The 18,687-nt window shown below is 41.4% G+C and overlaps 1 protein-coding gene across 1 annotated transcript in view; it reads right to left on the minus strand.

Annotated features, from left to right (window-relative positions):
* ACVR2A (activin A receptor type 2A) overlaps nucleotides 1-18,687 on the minus strand; it is a 56,603-nt gene that overhangs the window by 23,811 nt on the left and 14,105 nt on the right. Inside the window, exons 2-3 of the mRNA XM_032211651.1 lie at nucleotides 2,521-2,728; nucleotides 1,431-1,540 (exon numbers count right to left, since the gene is read on the minus strand). Of these exons, the coding sequence (XP_032067542.1) occupies nucleotides 1,431-1,540; nucleotides 2,521-2,728 (318 nt within the window). The remainder of the gene's footprint in view (nucleotides 1-1,430; nucleotides 1,541-2,520; nucleotides 2,729-18,687) is intronic.

Genomic DNA, 18,687 nt, shown 5'->3' on the forward strand with positions numbered 1-18,687 from the left:
AATTCCATCGATCCTTATCTAGCACCAAATTAGCTTTGACTGTAAGTTGACTAGATTCTTGTGTATAGGTAGCAATAATAATCTTATTTATCAGTGCTTTGAATTCGGTGAATGTTTTCAGTTCTTTGCACCTGACAATTGTAGTCATTATAATTTATTAATAGTTCTTGGATACAACTATCAGGCAAGGATTCCCAATCCCCGGGCTGCGGCCCACTACTGGTCCTTGGCCTATTTGAAATTGGGCCATACAAGTGACTGGCTAGAGCATGAAGGCAGCTCAACTTGTCTGAGCAGCGGGCCAGTGCGCCACACATGCAAGGGCGCCCATGTGTGCTGGTCTGCCATTTGTGTGGCCCAATTTCAAATAGGCAAGTTCCCCTGTTCCCATCCCAGCCAGGCCACCAAGCCAAGAAGGTTGGGGGACCGCTGATATAGATTATTGTTGGGATACATAAGGTCAAAATTCAGCAACGCTTTTTCCAACCTAATCCAACTTTAGATGGTCCTTGTATTACAACCATTCATTTAATGACACTTGTGATGGAATGTGCATCTGGAGAAACAATGGAGGGGAATCTTGGTAGCCTAGAGGTTTCACAGCAATACATTCTGGAGGCGGCCAAATTTAGAGACTGCAAATTCCCCAAATAGATGGGGGTGGATAGTTGGTAGTAACTTTTAGAGTAGCCATACCTTAGAACCTCTCAAGATATATCTATTAGATAAGCATAGCTTTAGTTTCTGTCCATTAGATGTAAGCAAATAAAAGATTGGACTTGACTGGATTTCATTGTGTGGTCTTTGGGCTTGGGCCTGACAGATTCAAAATTATGATAAACTCAGAAAAAAATGACTTATCACCCATCCTTAAAGATCACCACACCACCTCTGCAGTTATATGGTCGCTATTTTGGTGCTTGGCAACTAGCTCAAATTTATGATTCTTTCAAGCATCTTGCAGTCATATGATCACAACCTCTGGTTTCCAACAAACAAAGTCAATTGTGAAAGACAGATTCACTTAACAACTGTGTGATTTGCTTAACAAATATATGATTTGTTTAACAAACATGTGATTTGTTTAATGACAGTGGTGACTCCCTTAACAATTGTGGTAAAAATAGTTGTGAAGTTGGTTCAGTCCAGTCATGTGATGCCTTGATTTATGATCAGACCTACTTTCAATGGAAATTCTGATACCAAGTGTGGTTGTAAGTCAAGGACTACCTGTATTGTTTAGTATTGTATCTTACCAAGCTGCTGTGTCCAGGTCCCTTCCTATGTTTCCTCATGTACAATTATTGTCATCCAATGAGGATAACAGAAAAATATATGTCATCTATAAGCAATATTCAATATTTAATATGTTTAAAATTGTAAACAAATTTCTCTGCAGGACTCTTTTTAGGAAGAGTTATATCACATACGTTGTGTGACCTCCATCTCTGGAAAGTAGAAAAAATGTTCATTGCACATGTTGCCCTCACAGCAGCAGAAAAACACTTCAGGGCTATCTTTCTTTTCTATACAGTCAGTTCTGAAAGAGATTAAAATCAGTTAAATATTAAAATGGTACAATTATATTTTAAAAATCCAGCAAAAATTGCTAGGAGTAAATTAATATAGAATCTAAAAGGCTGGCCTTCTGGAATCTACATTTGAATATCTGAGTAATTATAATTTTGTGCAAAAGTACATCAAAATTTCATTTGGCTTCCATAATGAAAGGGAATAATAGAAAAGGTACTACATAAAAAGCAGCACAAATCACATTGTATCAAAAGAATGATACCAGCAGACTGCATATTGCTTCTTATAAAGTGGTTGCTAATCATGCTAATCTGAAGCATCTCTTAAAATAACAGTACAAATCTTCTACACATCTAACATGTGAGCTTCTTGCTTTCCACTTTGAGAAAAGACCTGCAAGAAATTGGTAGAAAAAAATATAGAAATGACTGGAGCTTCAGCTCACTCCCAATTTAAATTATGACTCCAAATAGCATTTCAGCCTAAATTTAATACTATACTGCATTATCTGCAACCAAAGCAATTCATGCAATTAGATCAGTTATGCAGGGACCATCTCACCAGTCAGATCTGTGGATCTGAACAATTTTCTCCACACCAGATTAACTCAGCACTAGTTTGTTCCGATTTGATTACCAAATCAAAAGCAGATTTGGAAAAATGGACCTTTACCCTATTTTTACTTATTATGGAAAAAAACAAACAACCTCCAATGTGGTTTTGGCTATTATTTATCAACAAAGTCTCACAAAATGTACCTAAAACTAACTAGATAATTTCTACACAGAAGAATGAACAAACAAATCTGGCATTAAAATAGAAATAGCTGAAAAGTAATGTGGCAATACCTCCAACAATGAAGGATCATTATATCACCTACCTTAAGGAATTTGTTTGGAATTTTACCTTGTATAAATTTTGCGTAATAGCCTATGCTTATACAACTCATCAAAAAGAAAATATATGAAAATAGTCGTGTTTGCTTGCCTGTCATAACAATTAATATCATCCAACCAGCAACCCTTTTTCACAATTTCAATAGATCCAGAGATATTCTTCCATGTTGCAAAGCAGTGTCTTCTTTTATCTTTGTCACCATAGCACAGTTCAATGCCACTACGATTTGTCTTATCATTTTCCCAATTAGCATTGTAGAAGATGCATTCCTGTGTTTCTGATCTGCCTAGTATGGCACCTGTAAGGAATTGATTTTTAAGAATTAAATTCTAGGTAACCTTGGAAAAAGAATTAAATACTAAGAACAAAGCTGTATTTAAAATGTCTTGCAATCTTTATTACATAAATATTATGTCTGCATTTCAGTCTGGTATACATTCCTTATTTTTTCTTAAGCCAGAATAATAGTTGCTTTCATTTACTATTTTTAATTTAGTAATGCAATTTTTTGGGATGTCAAAACTCATTTTTTCTGATATTCACAGCAAAGGTATCAGTAATAATTTCCCTCTTAAGAAACAAGAAAAGTACAATTCTATTTCTAAAAGTACTTGTCATTTGCCAATCTAGTGAAATCTCTTTGCTATAAAGGATGTTATTTCATTTTGGTGGAAGAATATATTTTATTCAGAAATATTACCTCCTAGTTTTCCTGTAAGATATTGAGGAATTCTAATAACTCCTCATGCCATGTAAAAGAGAAAACAAACACACACTATATTTCTTGTCCTCTGAAATTCTAGCATAAAATCAATGAACATCTATAAATGCAGGCATAAGCTTAAAATAGTTGGCAGCTCTTTAAAACTGAATCTAAACTATGACATTATGTCCAATAATCTGTATTAAATCTTTCTATGTTTCTATCTTCTATCTGTCTTTACATTTTTCATTAAAGCATGTTTGCCTATGGCTATGTTAGGATCAAAACATGTTTCAGATACGCCATTTAAGCTTCTAGCCATCAATTTTCTTTCATTTCAGGCAGCAGGAGGGTGAAAGCCAATCTCTCTTACAACTTTTACATATGTAGGGACAATATCTTATAAATACAGACTGTCAAGTTATCTGAATTCATATTTTCATTTGAAAGTCATTTAAGCAGGTTTGACTAACTTCATACTTCTAACATAAAATGTCATTAGCACACTGTATTTCATACCCATATAGGCATATTGTGATTCTGCTAGAGAAAGGAAGAGAAGGAATAGATAAGATGAAGAACCAAAAACAAGACACAAATTAAGCAGGTGCAAGTGATTTATTTTCTATTTAATAAAACCTACAAAATGCTGCAAATGGGAATGAAATTTTATTGGTAAAACTTAATTAAGTGATGCAATCTATATTTAAATTACTAGCAAAGGTTCTAATTTCAATCCTAAATGTGTTTTTAAAAAATTATTACAATCCTTATATTTGAAGACTCAAATACTTAATATTTTTTTTGCAATTAAGGAAAAGTACTTTATAAAGTGAATTTCTGAAAACTTGCACCGATTTCAGTGGCACTTAGTCATAGCAAGAGTCATTTCCACATTTTGGTTTGGTATGAACTTTTAAACAGCTGACAGTGTCTCCAGAATTTTTTAAAAATTTTAATATAAACCTTACCAAAGTAAACCAAAAGTGGAAAAATGGACTAACATGGGCTGAATATTTGTATTATTCATTGGATTTTGAGGTACTCAACTACATATGGCTTAACAATTTTTAAATACATGTGTTTTTTTTAAAAGGAACATGACTACCCAGTCAAAAACATAAAAATAAAACAAACCAAAACTGTATGACTTGTAAACACACGTGTAAGTTTATGAAAATATACATGTCCTTCTCTCTTTTTCCAACATGAAGAGCAAATGAAACATGGAACTGTAGTACAATTAATTAATTATCAATTAAACGCAATTACAATTAATTACTAATTAAAAAAGAACAAAAGAAAGAAATAAAAATTTATGCTAGTGACAGGATTTCTCAAAAGTGTTAGTCATACATTAACTTGTAGTAATCGGCATATGTGAGACTGATTGGGGTAGGTTGTAGGGATGATACTGAAATATAATTTTATCATATTTTATTTATGTATATATGATATTATTGTATTTTATTCCAATATGATTTTAAACTCTATTTTATTTCATTTTAAATTGTTTTTATCAGATTTTAGTAATAATTTGTGTCTAGAACTCTGCAGTTTGATTTGGCCCAAGGGCTAATAAATAAAGTAAACTATCTTGTAATGCAGGGATGGCGAACTTTTTTGTTGTTGGGTGCCAAAAATGCGGGAGGGGCGCATGCATACTGGCACCCATAATACAAAGTGCAGCCCTCACAACCCCTCCACGCTTCCACTCCCCACGCGCACCACAGTGCTCGTCTCCAAGCTGAGCTTGGTATTTCTTCTAGGGGTGAGTCTGAGGCCATTTTCGCCCTCCCAAAGCTCCAGGAAAGCCTCTGGAGTCGGGGGAGGGCAAAAAACGGGCCCAACGAAAGTTCAGAAACGATTCCTTTTCAGCTTCCGGAGGGACAGGGGAGGACATTTTCGCCCTCCACAGACTCTAGGAAAGCTTCCGGAGCCTGGAAAGGGCAAAAAAGGGAAACCAGATTTATTTAACAACCATGTTACTAACTTAACAACTGCAGTGATTCACTTCACAAGTGTGGCAAGAAAGGTCATAAAGAAAGGGACAAAATTCACTCAACAAGCATCTCACTTAACAACAAAAATATTGGGCTCAATTGTGGTCATAAGTCAAGGACTACCTGTATTCTCTGTATCTAATAGAAACTGCCACATTCTGTTTAGGTGCAATTTCCAAGTCATCATTTAGGACACCTTCATTTAGTATACCTTACAGAAATATATAAAGCAAGTTTCCACAACATGAATTACTGTAGCTAGATTATCCTTTAGTAATAACCACCCTGAAATTCAACTCCTTATTATCTTGTTAAAGGTAGTCCTTGACCTATGACCAAAATTCAGACAGGAAAATTCATTAAGTGAGGTGAGTGTTCAGTAAGGTATCACATGACTTTAACAAATTATATGAACTTTCTGCCATAATCTTTAAATGAATCACCATGGTCATTAAGCGAGACATCATGTAATCACAATTTGTGACCTTTCCTGCTGGTTTCACCATATTGACTTTATGTTGGAAGCTAGCTGGGAAGGTTGCAAATTGTCATCACAGGACTGCAAGATGGCTGCAGCGGTTCTAAATATGAGCTGTTGCTAAATGCCCAAATCATGACCAGGTGACCACAGGTATCAGCCTCTGTTTTGCTGCTTGCTTTTCGGCTGCCATTGAAACAGGGAGAAAGGGCATGGTATTTGGGTGAGGGAAACAATCTGTGCAGGAGGACTGTTAATTGGGAGTTATTCTCTCCATCCGTTTGCACATGTGGAAGAAGGGGAGTTTCCCGCCGAGGCCAACTGTCCAGCATTCCATCCTGATGATGATTTTTGAAGATGTCTCCCACCTGACAGTTGAGTGGTATATGATTGGACTATGGACTGGGGTACCAAGGGGAGGGGAATGAATCATGTAATGATATCTATTGCTTTCGCGCTTTTTTTGCTCAGATCCAGCTTTGCTTTGCTTCTCATCGTTTATGATCAGTAAAAGTACACTTAATTCTGAAACATGGAGTTGAGTGGTTTCTTTCTTGGTTATTAAGTGAAGGAACCGTGTGCTAGGACAGCCAGACCTTTGAGGTCCTATATTTTTTCAGTGCCAAGGCAACCTTGAACAAATGGCTATTAGTTGAGAACTATCTGTAGTGTCACTCAAAACTATTACAAATCTCTGCATCCATGGATCTAAATCACATCTTTTTTTACTTTTCTATTTTATGAACATTATTATCTCATCTATTTCCTATGAATCTTGCATCCTGTTTACCTACTACCCAGAGGGAAGGGGGTGGTTGTTCTTTGTTTTGTCATTCCAAGAATGTAAATATTCTTGTGGAACGAGCTACTCGCAGAGATCCGGACCCTTACCACTCTCCCCGCCTTCCGTAAAGCAACCAAGACCTGGCTGTTCCGGCAGGCCTGGGGCTGTTGATTAATATCAAGCCCCACTTGATTGAATGGATGATAAGTTAATTTTAATAATTGTATTTTTAAAATTTTTATATGTTTTTATTTTTGTTGTGAGCCGCCCAGAGTCCCAAGGGAGTGGGCGGCATACAAATCTTATTAAAGTTGAAAGTTGAAATATAGATTAATAAAGAAAGCATGGGATTTGTCATCATTTAATTTTTTTAAAAAAAAATTGAAAGCATAGTTTACAGAATTAAGAAAGTTCATATTTATTCAAGATCCTTGAAGAATAACATAATATATTTCAAATAAATTACTTTTAGTATAACAGATGAGCAGCTTTACATTTCTTAACAGGTTACAACCTAATGCCCTCCTCCCTTTCATCCCTAGCAAAAGAAAAACTGTCAATGTTATTTTTAAATGCTTTTTAAGCATCTTAATTATTCATGGTTTTCCTCCATGGTTATATTTTATTGTTGTAGGTCATGTATAACTATACATGTAAGTAAATTATATATGCAAATATTGATTTTCTGCCCTTGAGTTTTTTACTTTGAAGTCCCAGTCTCATTACTTGTGTTTGCTTATTTTTCCCAGAAAACCAGTTTTTATATGCATTTCCCAAAATATTGGTTATCTGTTTCATGATCTTTTAAAACTGATGTCCATTTCAAACAAAATGGATTTTAAAAGCAAGCAAAATAATATAGCATGCTGTATGCTACATCATGCAAATTTAAATCATTTTCATAACTCATTTTGTTTAGCTTTTTGTTCCAATTGTGCAAATATTGCATGACCAACAAATTAAATAAAACGCTAAGTACATTTGAAAGAAAGTTGGGGATTTACAAGAAGTCCTGCTACATTGGATAAAAGCTAAAATATTTGCTTGTTATTCTAATATTTAAAAAGAGAAAATATTTAGTATCATTATATACTTTACTCTAATGATATATATATATATATATATTTTCAATTGCTTTCTTGAACCATATAATGTAAAACTGAAAGTTTTTTTTAAAAAATTAATTCTTATTAATAATAGCAATATTCTGTCTCTATTTTGGACCTTCAGAGATTCATCTATCTTCCTTCTCTCTGAAAGTCTATTCATCAATTTAAAAGAGAATACTGAATGTCACAACTCTGTTATCAGAATGAAATATGAGCAATCTATCCCCAATATTCCTTCAAGTATCATTATTTTTCCCCAGCAAGTTCTTAAAAACCTTAAAGGAAATTTTGAGTCTGTGCCAAGAATTGCATGAGGAAGAACTAGCATTTACAGATCATAGTTATAATGGAGTATTTAGTACATAAGATGCAATTCCTTGCTCTGAAGGAAATCCAAAAAAGACTGCTGTCTTACCTGAATCATAGTTCTCTGTACACTGCAGGAGAATCCAAAGTATGGGTTTAACTTCTGTCTGTCTACCTGAGAAGTGAGTTAGAAGATTTTGGCCATGCCTCCTTGGCTCCTCTACTTTCAGTTTTTTAACGAAGATGTAGACCAGAAAGAGTTATCAAATCTTCCATATCTTGATCCTTGGACACTGGAAGCACACCCCTTTTCTTTGGGCGGGGTTGGATTCTCTCACAATGCACAGAGAACTACCATTCAGGTAAGACAACAGTCTTTCTCCTGTACACTGCTTGGAGAATCCAAAGCAAGGGATATACCCAAGCTAGTCTCAAGGGCGGGTGACAGGTTAGTCCAAGGTCCCTTCCACAGAATAAACACTCTGAAGCACCCTTCATCCAAATGACGCCTCGGCTGAGGTGAATGAGTCCAGGTTGTAATGTTGGACAAATGGTGAAGGTGAGGACCAACTCACCCCTCAACAAATCTTTTCCACTGACGCTTGTGTGGCCCAAGCCGTGGTGGTCGCTGCACTTCTTGTGGAGTGAGCTGTAATGCAACCAGGTAACCTCCTGGTTTGTTGCTCGTAAGGCAACGCAATGCAGGCCTTCACCCACCTGCCAATCATAGACTGAGATACCTTCTTACCCGTGGAAGCGGGTTGGAAGCCAATAGTCCTTCATAATGATGAAAAGAAGCCATCCTTTTAATATACCATTGGATCGTTCTCCGGACATCCTGTTTATGCCACTGTCTCTCGGTAGTATGCTGTGCGTTTGGGCAAAAATCCGGTAGAATGACCTCCTGGGACCTGTGAAACCAGGAGTTTACTTTTGGAATGAAATACAGATCTAGACATAAAATGACTCTGTCTGGTCACATGATGCACAGGTTGGGACAGACCGAAAGAGCCACTAGTTCTGAAATCCTCCTGGCTGAGGTGACAGCCACGAGGAAGGCAACTTTAAGGGTCAACTGTTTGAGACTTGTTGTTTTCAAAAGGCTGAAATGGAGAGGCTGTAAGGGCTTGCAAGACGATAGAGAGATCCCAGGATGGATACCAGTGGCCTCAGATTCACCTCTCCCTTCAGGAAACTGTGCACCCATAGATGTTGGGAAAGGGGCTGACTGTGTTTGCTTGTTAGGATCATAGACAGAGCTGCCATCTGTCATCACTGTGTGTTAGAATACAAACTTTGGACCTAGTCCATGTTGTAAGAAGTCGAGAATCTGTGGAATGGATGCTGATAGAGGACTGATGGAACCATTGGAGCACCATGTGCCGAACGCCCTCCAGGTTGCATTGTAAATACAGTTTGCGGACTCCCGTCAAGATGCTTGGACGGTGTGGATGACACAATTGGAGAATTTGTCCCTTGTCAGGATGTCCCTCTCAAGACGGTTAACTGGAGCCACTGAGGTTTCCGTTGCTTCAGCACTCCCTGGCAGAGAGAAACTCTGTTCTGGGGAATCCTCCAGGGACACCAGATTGATAGGCTGATCAAGTCCGCAAACCATGGACGATGAGGCCAGTAAGAGGCGCCTAGAAGGACCTCCGCTTCTTCCATGAGTGTCTTCCTGATAACCCTCGGGATGAGGGGGAAGAGAGGAGAAGGCGTACACGACAAGGCCATGAGAGCTGTGAGTGCCTCCACATGTGTACTGGACCCGTGCCCCTCCTGGCTGGTTGCTAACAGCAGGGAGGTGACACGGGGCTGGATCCAGGCGGTTGTTACCGCCTCCCTTCGGGAGGGGGTCTTTCCCCCCGCACTTAAAGCGGCGGTGGTGAGACCCCTCCTGAAGAAACCATCTTTGGATCCAGCCGTTCTTAACAATTATCGTCCAGTCTCCAACCTCCCCTTTGTGGGGAAGGTTGCTGAGAAGGTGGTGGCCTTTCAGCTCCAGCGGTCCTTGGAGGAAGCTAGCTATCTTGACCCATTCCAGTCCGGCTTCAGGCCTGGCTACAGCACAGAAACCGCTTTGGTCGCATTGACCGATGACCTCTGGAGAGCCAGGGACGGAGGCTTTGCCTCCATCCTGGTTCTCCTTGACCTCTCAGCGGCTTTCGATACCATCGACCATGGTATCCTTCTGCGACGACTGCGGGAGGTGGGGGTGGGAGGCACTGTTTTGCAGTGGTTCTCCTCTTACCTCTCGGACAGGTCGCAGTCGGTGTTAGTTGGAGGGCAGAGATCGACCCCTAGGCCCCTAACATGTGGGGTGCCGCAGGGTTTGGTCTTGTCCCCCCTACTTTTCAACATCTACATGAAACCGCTGGGCGAGATCATTCGGCAGCACGGGATAAAATACCACCAGTATGCGGACAATACTCAGTTGTATCTGTCCGCCCCGTGCCAACTCAATGAAGCGGTGGACATGATGAACCAGGGACTTGAAGCTGTTAGTGACTGGATGAGGGCTAACAAACTCGTGCTCAACCCAGATAAGACCGAGTGGCTGTTGTGTTTCCCTCCCACCAATTTGGCTAGTATTCCATCTCTCAGGCTGGGGGGTCCAGTTGCGCCCCTACCTGAACCGGGAGGCTCTCACAACAGTCACTCATGCCCTTGTGACCTCTAGGCTGGAGTACTGCAATGTGCTCTACATGGGGCTGCCCTTGAAGAGTATTCGGCGACTTCAGCTAGTCCAGAATGCGGCCGCGCGAGCGATTGTGGGTGCACCTCGCTTCACCCACATAACACCTATCCTCCGCGAGCTGCACTGGCTACCTGTCGATCTCCGGATGCGCTTCAAGGTGCTACTTGTCACCCATAAAGCCCTACATGGTAGTGGATCTGGGTACTTGAGAGACCGCCTACTGCCAATTACCTCCACGCGACCTATTAGATCTCATCGATTAGGCCTCCTCCGAGTTCCATCTGCCGGTCAATGCCGACTGGCAACTACGCGGAGGAGAGCCTTCTCGGTGGCAGCTCCGACCCTATGGAACGATCTCCCCGTGGAGATTCGTACCCTCACCACCCTCCAGACCTTCCGCACAGACCTCAGAATCTGGCTATTCCGTCAGGCCTGGGGCTAAGACTGTAACCCGCCCGAATGGTATGAATGTTGTGTTTTTTAATTATGTATTGTCTTATATGTTAAAAGTTTGTCTCCCCCTCCCCTTTGGGTTGTGAGCCGCCCTGAGTCCCCCCAGGGAAAAGGGCGGCATATAAATAAACTTCTACAATCTACAATCTACAAGCCTCCGAGGTCAAGGATTGCGGAGGGCATCAACTCCTTTTGCTCCTGGCATCTGAAACCTGGAGTAAAACTTCGGGAGGTGAACATTCACCAGGCTGGCAAATAGGTCTGGGTGCAGGTACCACTTTAAATGGACTACTGTGGTCCTTCTCAGCCAGTCTGCCTGGACGTTGGCTGTACCGGAGATGGGCTCCACTCAAATGGAGATGATGTTGGTCCCCACCCAAAGGCCCAGTTTTTCCGCCTCCTGCATTATGGCCTTGGAATGGGTGCCCCCTTGTTGATTTACGTGAGCCTTGGTGGCCACATTGTCCATTAACAGGAGAACATGTTGACCGACTATCCTGTGTGAGAACCGATGCAGAGCCAAATGGGCCGCCCTGAGTTTCAGTCAGTTGATGCTGTTGTCCAGTTCCTCATGCGATCATTGACCTTGAGTAAGGCAATTCTGGAGATGGGCTCCCCAGTCGAATAGACTGGAGTCTGAGGTCACTGTCACATGAATGGGCTCTTTGAAGAGAGAGCCCTTCTCTATGCAGAAGAGACCCACCATAGGAGTGACTGATGTACTCATTAGGGCATCCGTATTTTGGAATTGGGAGAACCTCAGGAACCTGCGATGACCAACCAGAATTGGGATGTGAAGATAGGCCTCTGTGAGATCCACTGACGTCAAGAAGTCCACCTTCCTGATGCCCTGAAGGATAGTCTTGAGGGAGGACATTTTGAATCGCCTGTACACCAGAAAACGGTTCAGGCGTTTGAGGTCCAGTATTGCCCTCCAGCCCCCCGAGCTCTTCGGAACCACGAACAGGTTGGAGTAATGGCCCAGGCCCCATTCCTCTAGAGGAACTGCCTCCACTGCCTGAATGTTGAGAAGATGGACGATGGCCTGATCCATCAGGTGGCAGCGCTCCAGGCTCCTGGACGGAGGGAACGACCTGAAGAGATTCGGAGGGGTGGAGAGAAATTCTAACCTGAGACCGTGATGAACTGTGGCTCGGACCCAAGCATCCAATGTGATCTCGTCCCATTGATCCGCATAGAGGGAAAGGCGGCCACCAATGGGACGACTCGGGTTTGAGTCACTTCCCCCTGCGGGACGACTGCCTCCTCCACGAAAGGGCCACCTGGACTGGTGCTGGAAGAGGTTTCTGTCCTGAAAGGACGACCTGGGAAACTGCCTGTCAGATCGGAAAGAAGAAAAACGCTAGTTATAGTCATAATCTGTAGGATGAGACCTAGTCTCGGGCTTCTTAGCATTAGCTTCTTGTCCTTATTCTCGACCAAAATGGGGCCGACAGCCTCCCCGAAAAGATTAGGCCCCTTGAACGGAGTGGCCGCCAAATTCCATTTGGCCTTGTTATCCATCTGCCACTGCCATAAAAACCTGTGAGATGTGACCGAGGTGGCCAAGGCACTGGAAGCAAACTTGACCGTGTCCAGGGTCGCATCCGCAGAAAACTGGGAGGCCGCCATGATCTTAATCAGATCCTGGTAAAGCTGCTTGTCCTGGATGGGAACGCGCTCCTGGAGCTGCTTAAGCCACATAACCGTGGCGCGGTTGAAATAATGGACTTGATAGCCCATGCCATTGCATTAAAGTTCTTCCTCAAGGTAAACTCAGCGCGCTTATCCTCTGGCTTCAATTTATCCATCGCATTGCCTGATACCACCAAAGAGGAGACCAGGGCGACCACCGGAGTGTCAATGGCCGGTAACTGAATGGCCTGGGCAAAGGTCTGCTCCATGTTATAGTGCCGGCAGTCAATGCTCCCAGGATCCAAGAAATTGGAGGGACGCGCCCACTGGTTGGTCAGGACCTCCATAAACAAAGGAGGGGCCGGAATCTCCTCCCTGTTCGTGGCCGAAAACATGGCCATGTCAGGATCCCTAGGTGGAGGTACCGAAGGATCCCCAGTCCCCACCTTGGTGGTTTTCCGCGCCTTGCCCAAGAGGATCTTGAAAATGGCTGGGGCAAAGAGGCCTGAAGAAGAGGGCTCATCAGAGGGGGCCGCACCCCCACCCTCTGAGAACCCCATGTCCTGGAGATTCTCCTCCCCCATGATCGAAGCTTCGCTAACCATGGAAAGGGAGGAAGCTCGATACTGGGCACGGCCTAGACCCCCATGCCTGGAAGAGAAAGCGGATCTATCACGCTAGACAATGCCCCTTGAAATGGCAGCAGAAATAAGCCTTTTAATCCCTTCAGGAAGTTGATCCAAGTCCTCTATATCCCCATAGGCAGAACTCCCCAGTGGAGCCAACCTGCACAAAGGGCAGGGTCTCCTAGACGTACCCTCCAAAGGATCCCTCGAGGGAGAGGGCGATGGGGAGCCCCTTCCCCTGGAATAGGCATGAGGCCTGCCAGGAGAAACCCCCCCTTGAACCAGGCCTTCTCCACCCCTGATCAGGCCCCCCTCCTGGCCTTGGGGAATCTCTACCACCTCGTCCATGGCTAACTCATGTGTCCGACACTGGAACGAGGGCTTTGAGGCTCTATAGGCCCGACCGGGACCGAGGTCTGCTAGATGCTGCGAAAAATGAGGCCTGAGCTGCCGCAGACCGAAGCGCGCTCCTCGCACATGTGGTGGCAATCCAAAATGGCCACCGGACACCTCCACACAAGTCCAGTGGCCAAATCAAGCCTCCAGCGACTCAGCCGGGCTCCCCAGCACCCGCACCGCTTCCAGAGAGATCGGGGGAGGCCACGCGGTGCCCAGGCTCGCACTTCCGTCCCCCAGAGGCCACTCGCAGACAGGGACAAAGAATGAGAAGTGCGGAAGCCGATCCGATGATTGCCGGCTCCGCAAACGGCTCGTGCGCGCCTCGTGGTGCCACTGCTGCTTCCCTAGAGTTAAATAACAAGCGCAGCTGCCGTTGCAGCCGCTGATAAAGGAGCTGGCACCCCCGGGGATAGGGCTGAGGCTCCGGGCCCTCGGGGGGAGGCAGGAGGCCCACAGGGCCCTCCCCAACCACCCGAGGCAGAGAACTGTCCCTTGGGGCCGCAGCTACAAATTTAGGAATTTGGAAAACTTTTTAAAATGTCCAATTAAACCAAATGAGACCAGATTGGAATAAATATAAATCCTACCATGGAATATTCTCAACAGTGCTTGGACCAAGTAGACTGAGAGGAAACTGGGCTAGGATTGGAAGGCACCAGTATTTAAGAGTTTGCTTTCAGTCTTTGGACCAATCAGGCTTTGAGAATACCCACACGTGACCACTCCCTCCCTTCCTCTGGAAAAGAAAGGATTCCTGACAAATAGCAACTCAGTCTCTATTTAAACAGTTAGAATAATGGGGAGCCTACTACCTCCCTGGTGACTAGTTTTATTTTAAAATTAAAATACACTTTAAAATGGATAGCCTATTAAAAAGAAATTTCAAAGCTGTATTAAAGGTTGTTATTCTAACAAAACAGGTGGATAAAAATGCCCAAAACAAGCTAAACATCTGGTTGAATTGTGCAACTGACCATAATAATGACTTCAAGTCAACCTTGACTTCTGTCAACTACCTAGACAAGTGATCTAAAACTTTTTGGGGAGGGGGGGAAATGAATATAAGTTGTCATGACTCAGGATATTGACTCTGAAAAATTCCTCCAACAGAAAGTCAGCTTCAGGAGAGACAAAACTAAGAATCACCTGGCACAGTGACACAGGCATCACCAGAAGAGCAGGAATGGTCAGGTGATAATGATGTACGGCCTAAGCCCCCTCATCTGGTGAGTAGACCAACGATGTTCTATTAGGCTTTTTGCTAAACAAGAGACTACATTTCTTGACTAAGGATGGCCTAATTTAAAAGGCAGTGCTAGCTCATAATTCCTTTGCTGGACTCAACTATCTGATGTCTAGTTCTTACATGACCCGTTTCTGTGGATTCTGCTTGTGACACTCTGACTGACTGACAATCCTGACTGGCTTTTGAAGCTTTGAACAATATTTTATGTACTCTGGTTAAAAGCAAAATCACTGAGTCAAGCTCCCTTTTTCAGAGACTCTTTGGATTGGCATTCCTTGCCTCTTCAACATTGAGCAAACTGCTAATCTCCATAGCAACTCTGTATGAAAGTGTCTAATTGAAACTTGAAGCAGGACTCAAATTAAGCATCAACTGGCATCATTTAGAGCTGTTATATAGAAAAAAATTACAAGGAAGTTTTATCTGCATGGCTGATACCAATAAACAAGCATTTTTGAAAAAGGAACAGGAACTGATATCCAAAAGTTATTTTATGAAATTAACAAACCCCATTCAGAAAAATAAATATACTAATATAGTAGGTCTTAGTTCTTCAAGAAGTTTTCAGTATTCTGTAACTGTAAACGCTGAAACTTATGCAAACTGTTAGTATAAAACTACATCATGGTAAAATCCATTTAGGATTTGGTCAAAACTATGGCAAAAACCTGAGCATCTCTGTAAAATACAAAGCAACATATCCTTGATCATTGTAATCATCACCAAAGCTTTTGTGTTCTTCAAGGGATAACCAATTAAAGTAATTTTCAAAGTAAGCCCCTAGCCAGCAACAGCTCTTTCCTAGCTGACATTAAGCAGATGCAGTGGAAGTACATAGAAAATCTTTTCTTCCCTATCAGCATTACCAAGGAGTAGGCCCTTTTAAGGCAATATATAAGCCATTGCTCTCTAAACTATGCAGTATACAATAAGCTGATACTACATAATAAATCTGAAAAAAATTAAATATACATCTTTGGGGAGGGAAGAATATGAAAATATATCAAATTTATTCTACTTTATTTCCGCTACCTGCAATTGTCCATCTACTTGAATGCACTAAAGAGTATATATCATGCACCAACACTTTATGAAATAAATTAACATTACAATGATCCTGCATTCAGATAAAACAAAATTTAATGGAAATAGAATGAGGACAGATTTTCTTCCTCACATAGGATTTCAACTTTTTAAAGACTGGGCACCAAATATATCAGAATGTAATTGGATTAAGTTGCAATACTGTGTTTAGACAAGAAATAATTATGGCTAAAGATATACCTCCACAAATGTATGATCTAACAAAGACAAACTGGAGTAGACAAAGAGGCTACTCCCAATTACCTTCCAACAGACTAAACAGTTTTAGGCAATCTCTTCCTAAAATATTACCATGGCTTCCTGTGCTTTTCCAGAAGATCAGGAAGCCTGGTTGCTACCTCCATCCCCTCAAATAATGCTCATCCTAATATAAACTAATTTAAGGTACACAAACTAGTTCTGCATCTTTATTTATAAAATTTCAATCCATCTTTGCAATTAGATGCATAGGTAGAAAAGAACCAGATAGATGAAGAATTTATAGAATTTTCTATCATTATTTAATTCAGTCACCAAGACAATACATTTCAGTTTTAATGTAACAGAATCATCTAATACAGAGATCCTCAATCTTTCTGGCTTTGTGGACTGGCAAGGTGGGGGAGAGGGAGATGGTTCCCCATGAGCAAATGGCGAATGCTTGCCTATGCTTGCCCACTGCTCACAGAAGTGGGGATGCATGTGCACGCGATTGCCAGCTTGGAAACAGCTCAGAGGTTGGGAGGCCCTGATCTAATATGTGGAATTTAATCATTTCAAGTGTTGCCTTGAAACTGAGTTTGCATGGAGGTGAAGACCTATTCCTTAATTATGGGAGAACAAATACTTTTACCTTTTTGCAAAGTGGTGTGGGGTTTTCTGCATATATGATTTTTAGTTATTCAAGCAAAAAAACACAAAAACCAAACCATTTATTAAAAGGGAGCAAATCTTTATATGGAGAGTAAACAAATGGCCAAAATTTTTCCATAGAACTAATGGTTACTAAAGGAGCTTACTGATTTGGATGAAACAGTGTTTGTTTAGAGTACACTCAGTATATCACAGAAGTACACCCCCTCACATTTTGTAAATATTTAAGTATTTCTTTTCATGTGACACCTTCTGAACCAAATAAGTTTATCTTGGTCTCATTGGACCACAGGACATGGTTCCAGAAATACATGTCCTAAGTCTGCTTGTCTGGCGTAAACTATTTGTGGGCTTTCTTGTGGGATAATAGACTTGCAAGACCAATTTGAGGCGGTCTGAGCGCTGATACCCCCTCATCCCTTCAACCTCTGCAGCAATGCTGGCAGCACTCATGTGTCTATTTCCCAAAGCCAACATCTGGATATGACGGGCATTCAACTTCTTTGGTCGACCATGGCGAGGCCTGTTCAGAGTGGAACCTGTCCCGTTAAACTGCTGTATGGTTTTGGCCACCGTGAGGCAGCTCAGGTTCAGGGTGTTGGAAATCTTCTTACAGCGTAGGCCATCTTTATGTAGAGCAACAATTTGTTTTTTCAGATCCTCAGAGAGTTTATTGCCATGAGATGCCATGTTGAACTTCCAGTGACATTATGAGAGCAATAACATCAAACTTATGCAATCATATATAGTTGCTTCTTTGATTGAAATTAGGAGGATGAAGATCTTATGGCTTGAATTGAGCTTCTGAAACTTTTGTAATTTGATCAATTTCAAATTCAGGCAAAAGGATAAATTATGTTCTCATGTGTTAACAGAGGAAAGAAACAAATGGTTGAAAGCTGTTTGAAACAGTTGCTTTAAAATGCTTCTGCTTTTTGATAGAATCTTGATTCACCAATTGAACATACAGGATGAACAGGCTTCTCCTGCCACATTTCATAACTCTTGATGATTCATGACAAAGTGCAACAATAAAATGTCCACAGTAACCTGGAATTAAAATTAAGTTAAATTAAAGTCACAAAGCATATATTACCCTATGATGTCACAGATCATCTCCAATCCCTCCAGAATAACTTGGTTTTAACAAGTTTCTGAACACTATTATAGATGGTGCCACTCTTTGGGGTGGATTGTATTCTTGAGGATTGAGGTCATCATGGAAAAACAGTGAGCCTCAGCTATCCTCCTGAAAGTGGGACACTATTAAGAGGTTCTCCCATATCTCATGGGTTAACTTTAATTTGAAGATGCAGTCCTGAGGCACTCATTCATATACAAACATATATCTGGACAAGTTAGATTAAACTTCATAATACATTTTAAAAATGCTGTCTATTACCCTCAACTTCTATTTTTAATCTCTATAAGAAAGCATCAGCCATCTTAAATGTGCCCAGAGCAATGTGCAATGTAAATCACATGATATGATAAAAACTGCAGAAGTCATAACAGCATAGCAAAGTATTATTAAAATTATAGCTCACCTTTGTGCCTTGAAAAATAATATATATCATCTGGACTGCAAACAATTAAAAACATTAAAAGCTAGCAAAACTGGGAATGACTGAACACCACAACAAGAGCACCTGGATTGTTACCACTCAAATTCATACCTGCAGTACAGATTTACCTAAAGAAAAATTCCTGCAGGCTTGGGATGTTACAAAAGCTCTCAATTCAACACGTGTAAGATTTTTTTTAATAAATCAAACTGGCATAAGTTTGGGATAATCATGGAAAACAAAATTGACCAAAGTGGGGAACATTTAATTGTTGTGTATATATATTTATATATATT

This window comes from Thamnophis elegans, chromosome 1 (genome assembly GCF_009769535.1).
Source record: "Thamnophis elegans isolate rThaEle1 chromosome 1, rThaEle1.pri, whole genome shotgun sequence".
NCBI lineage: Eukaryota > Metazoa > Chordata > Lepidosauria > Squamata > Colubridae > Thamnophis > Thamnophis elegans.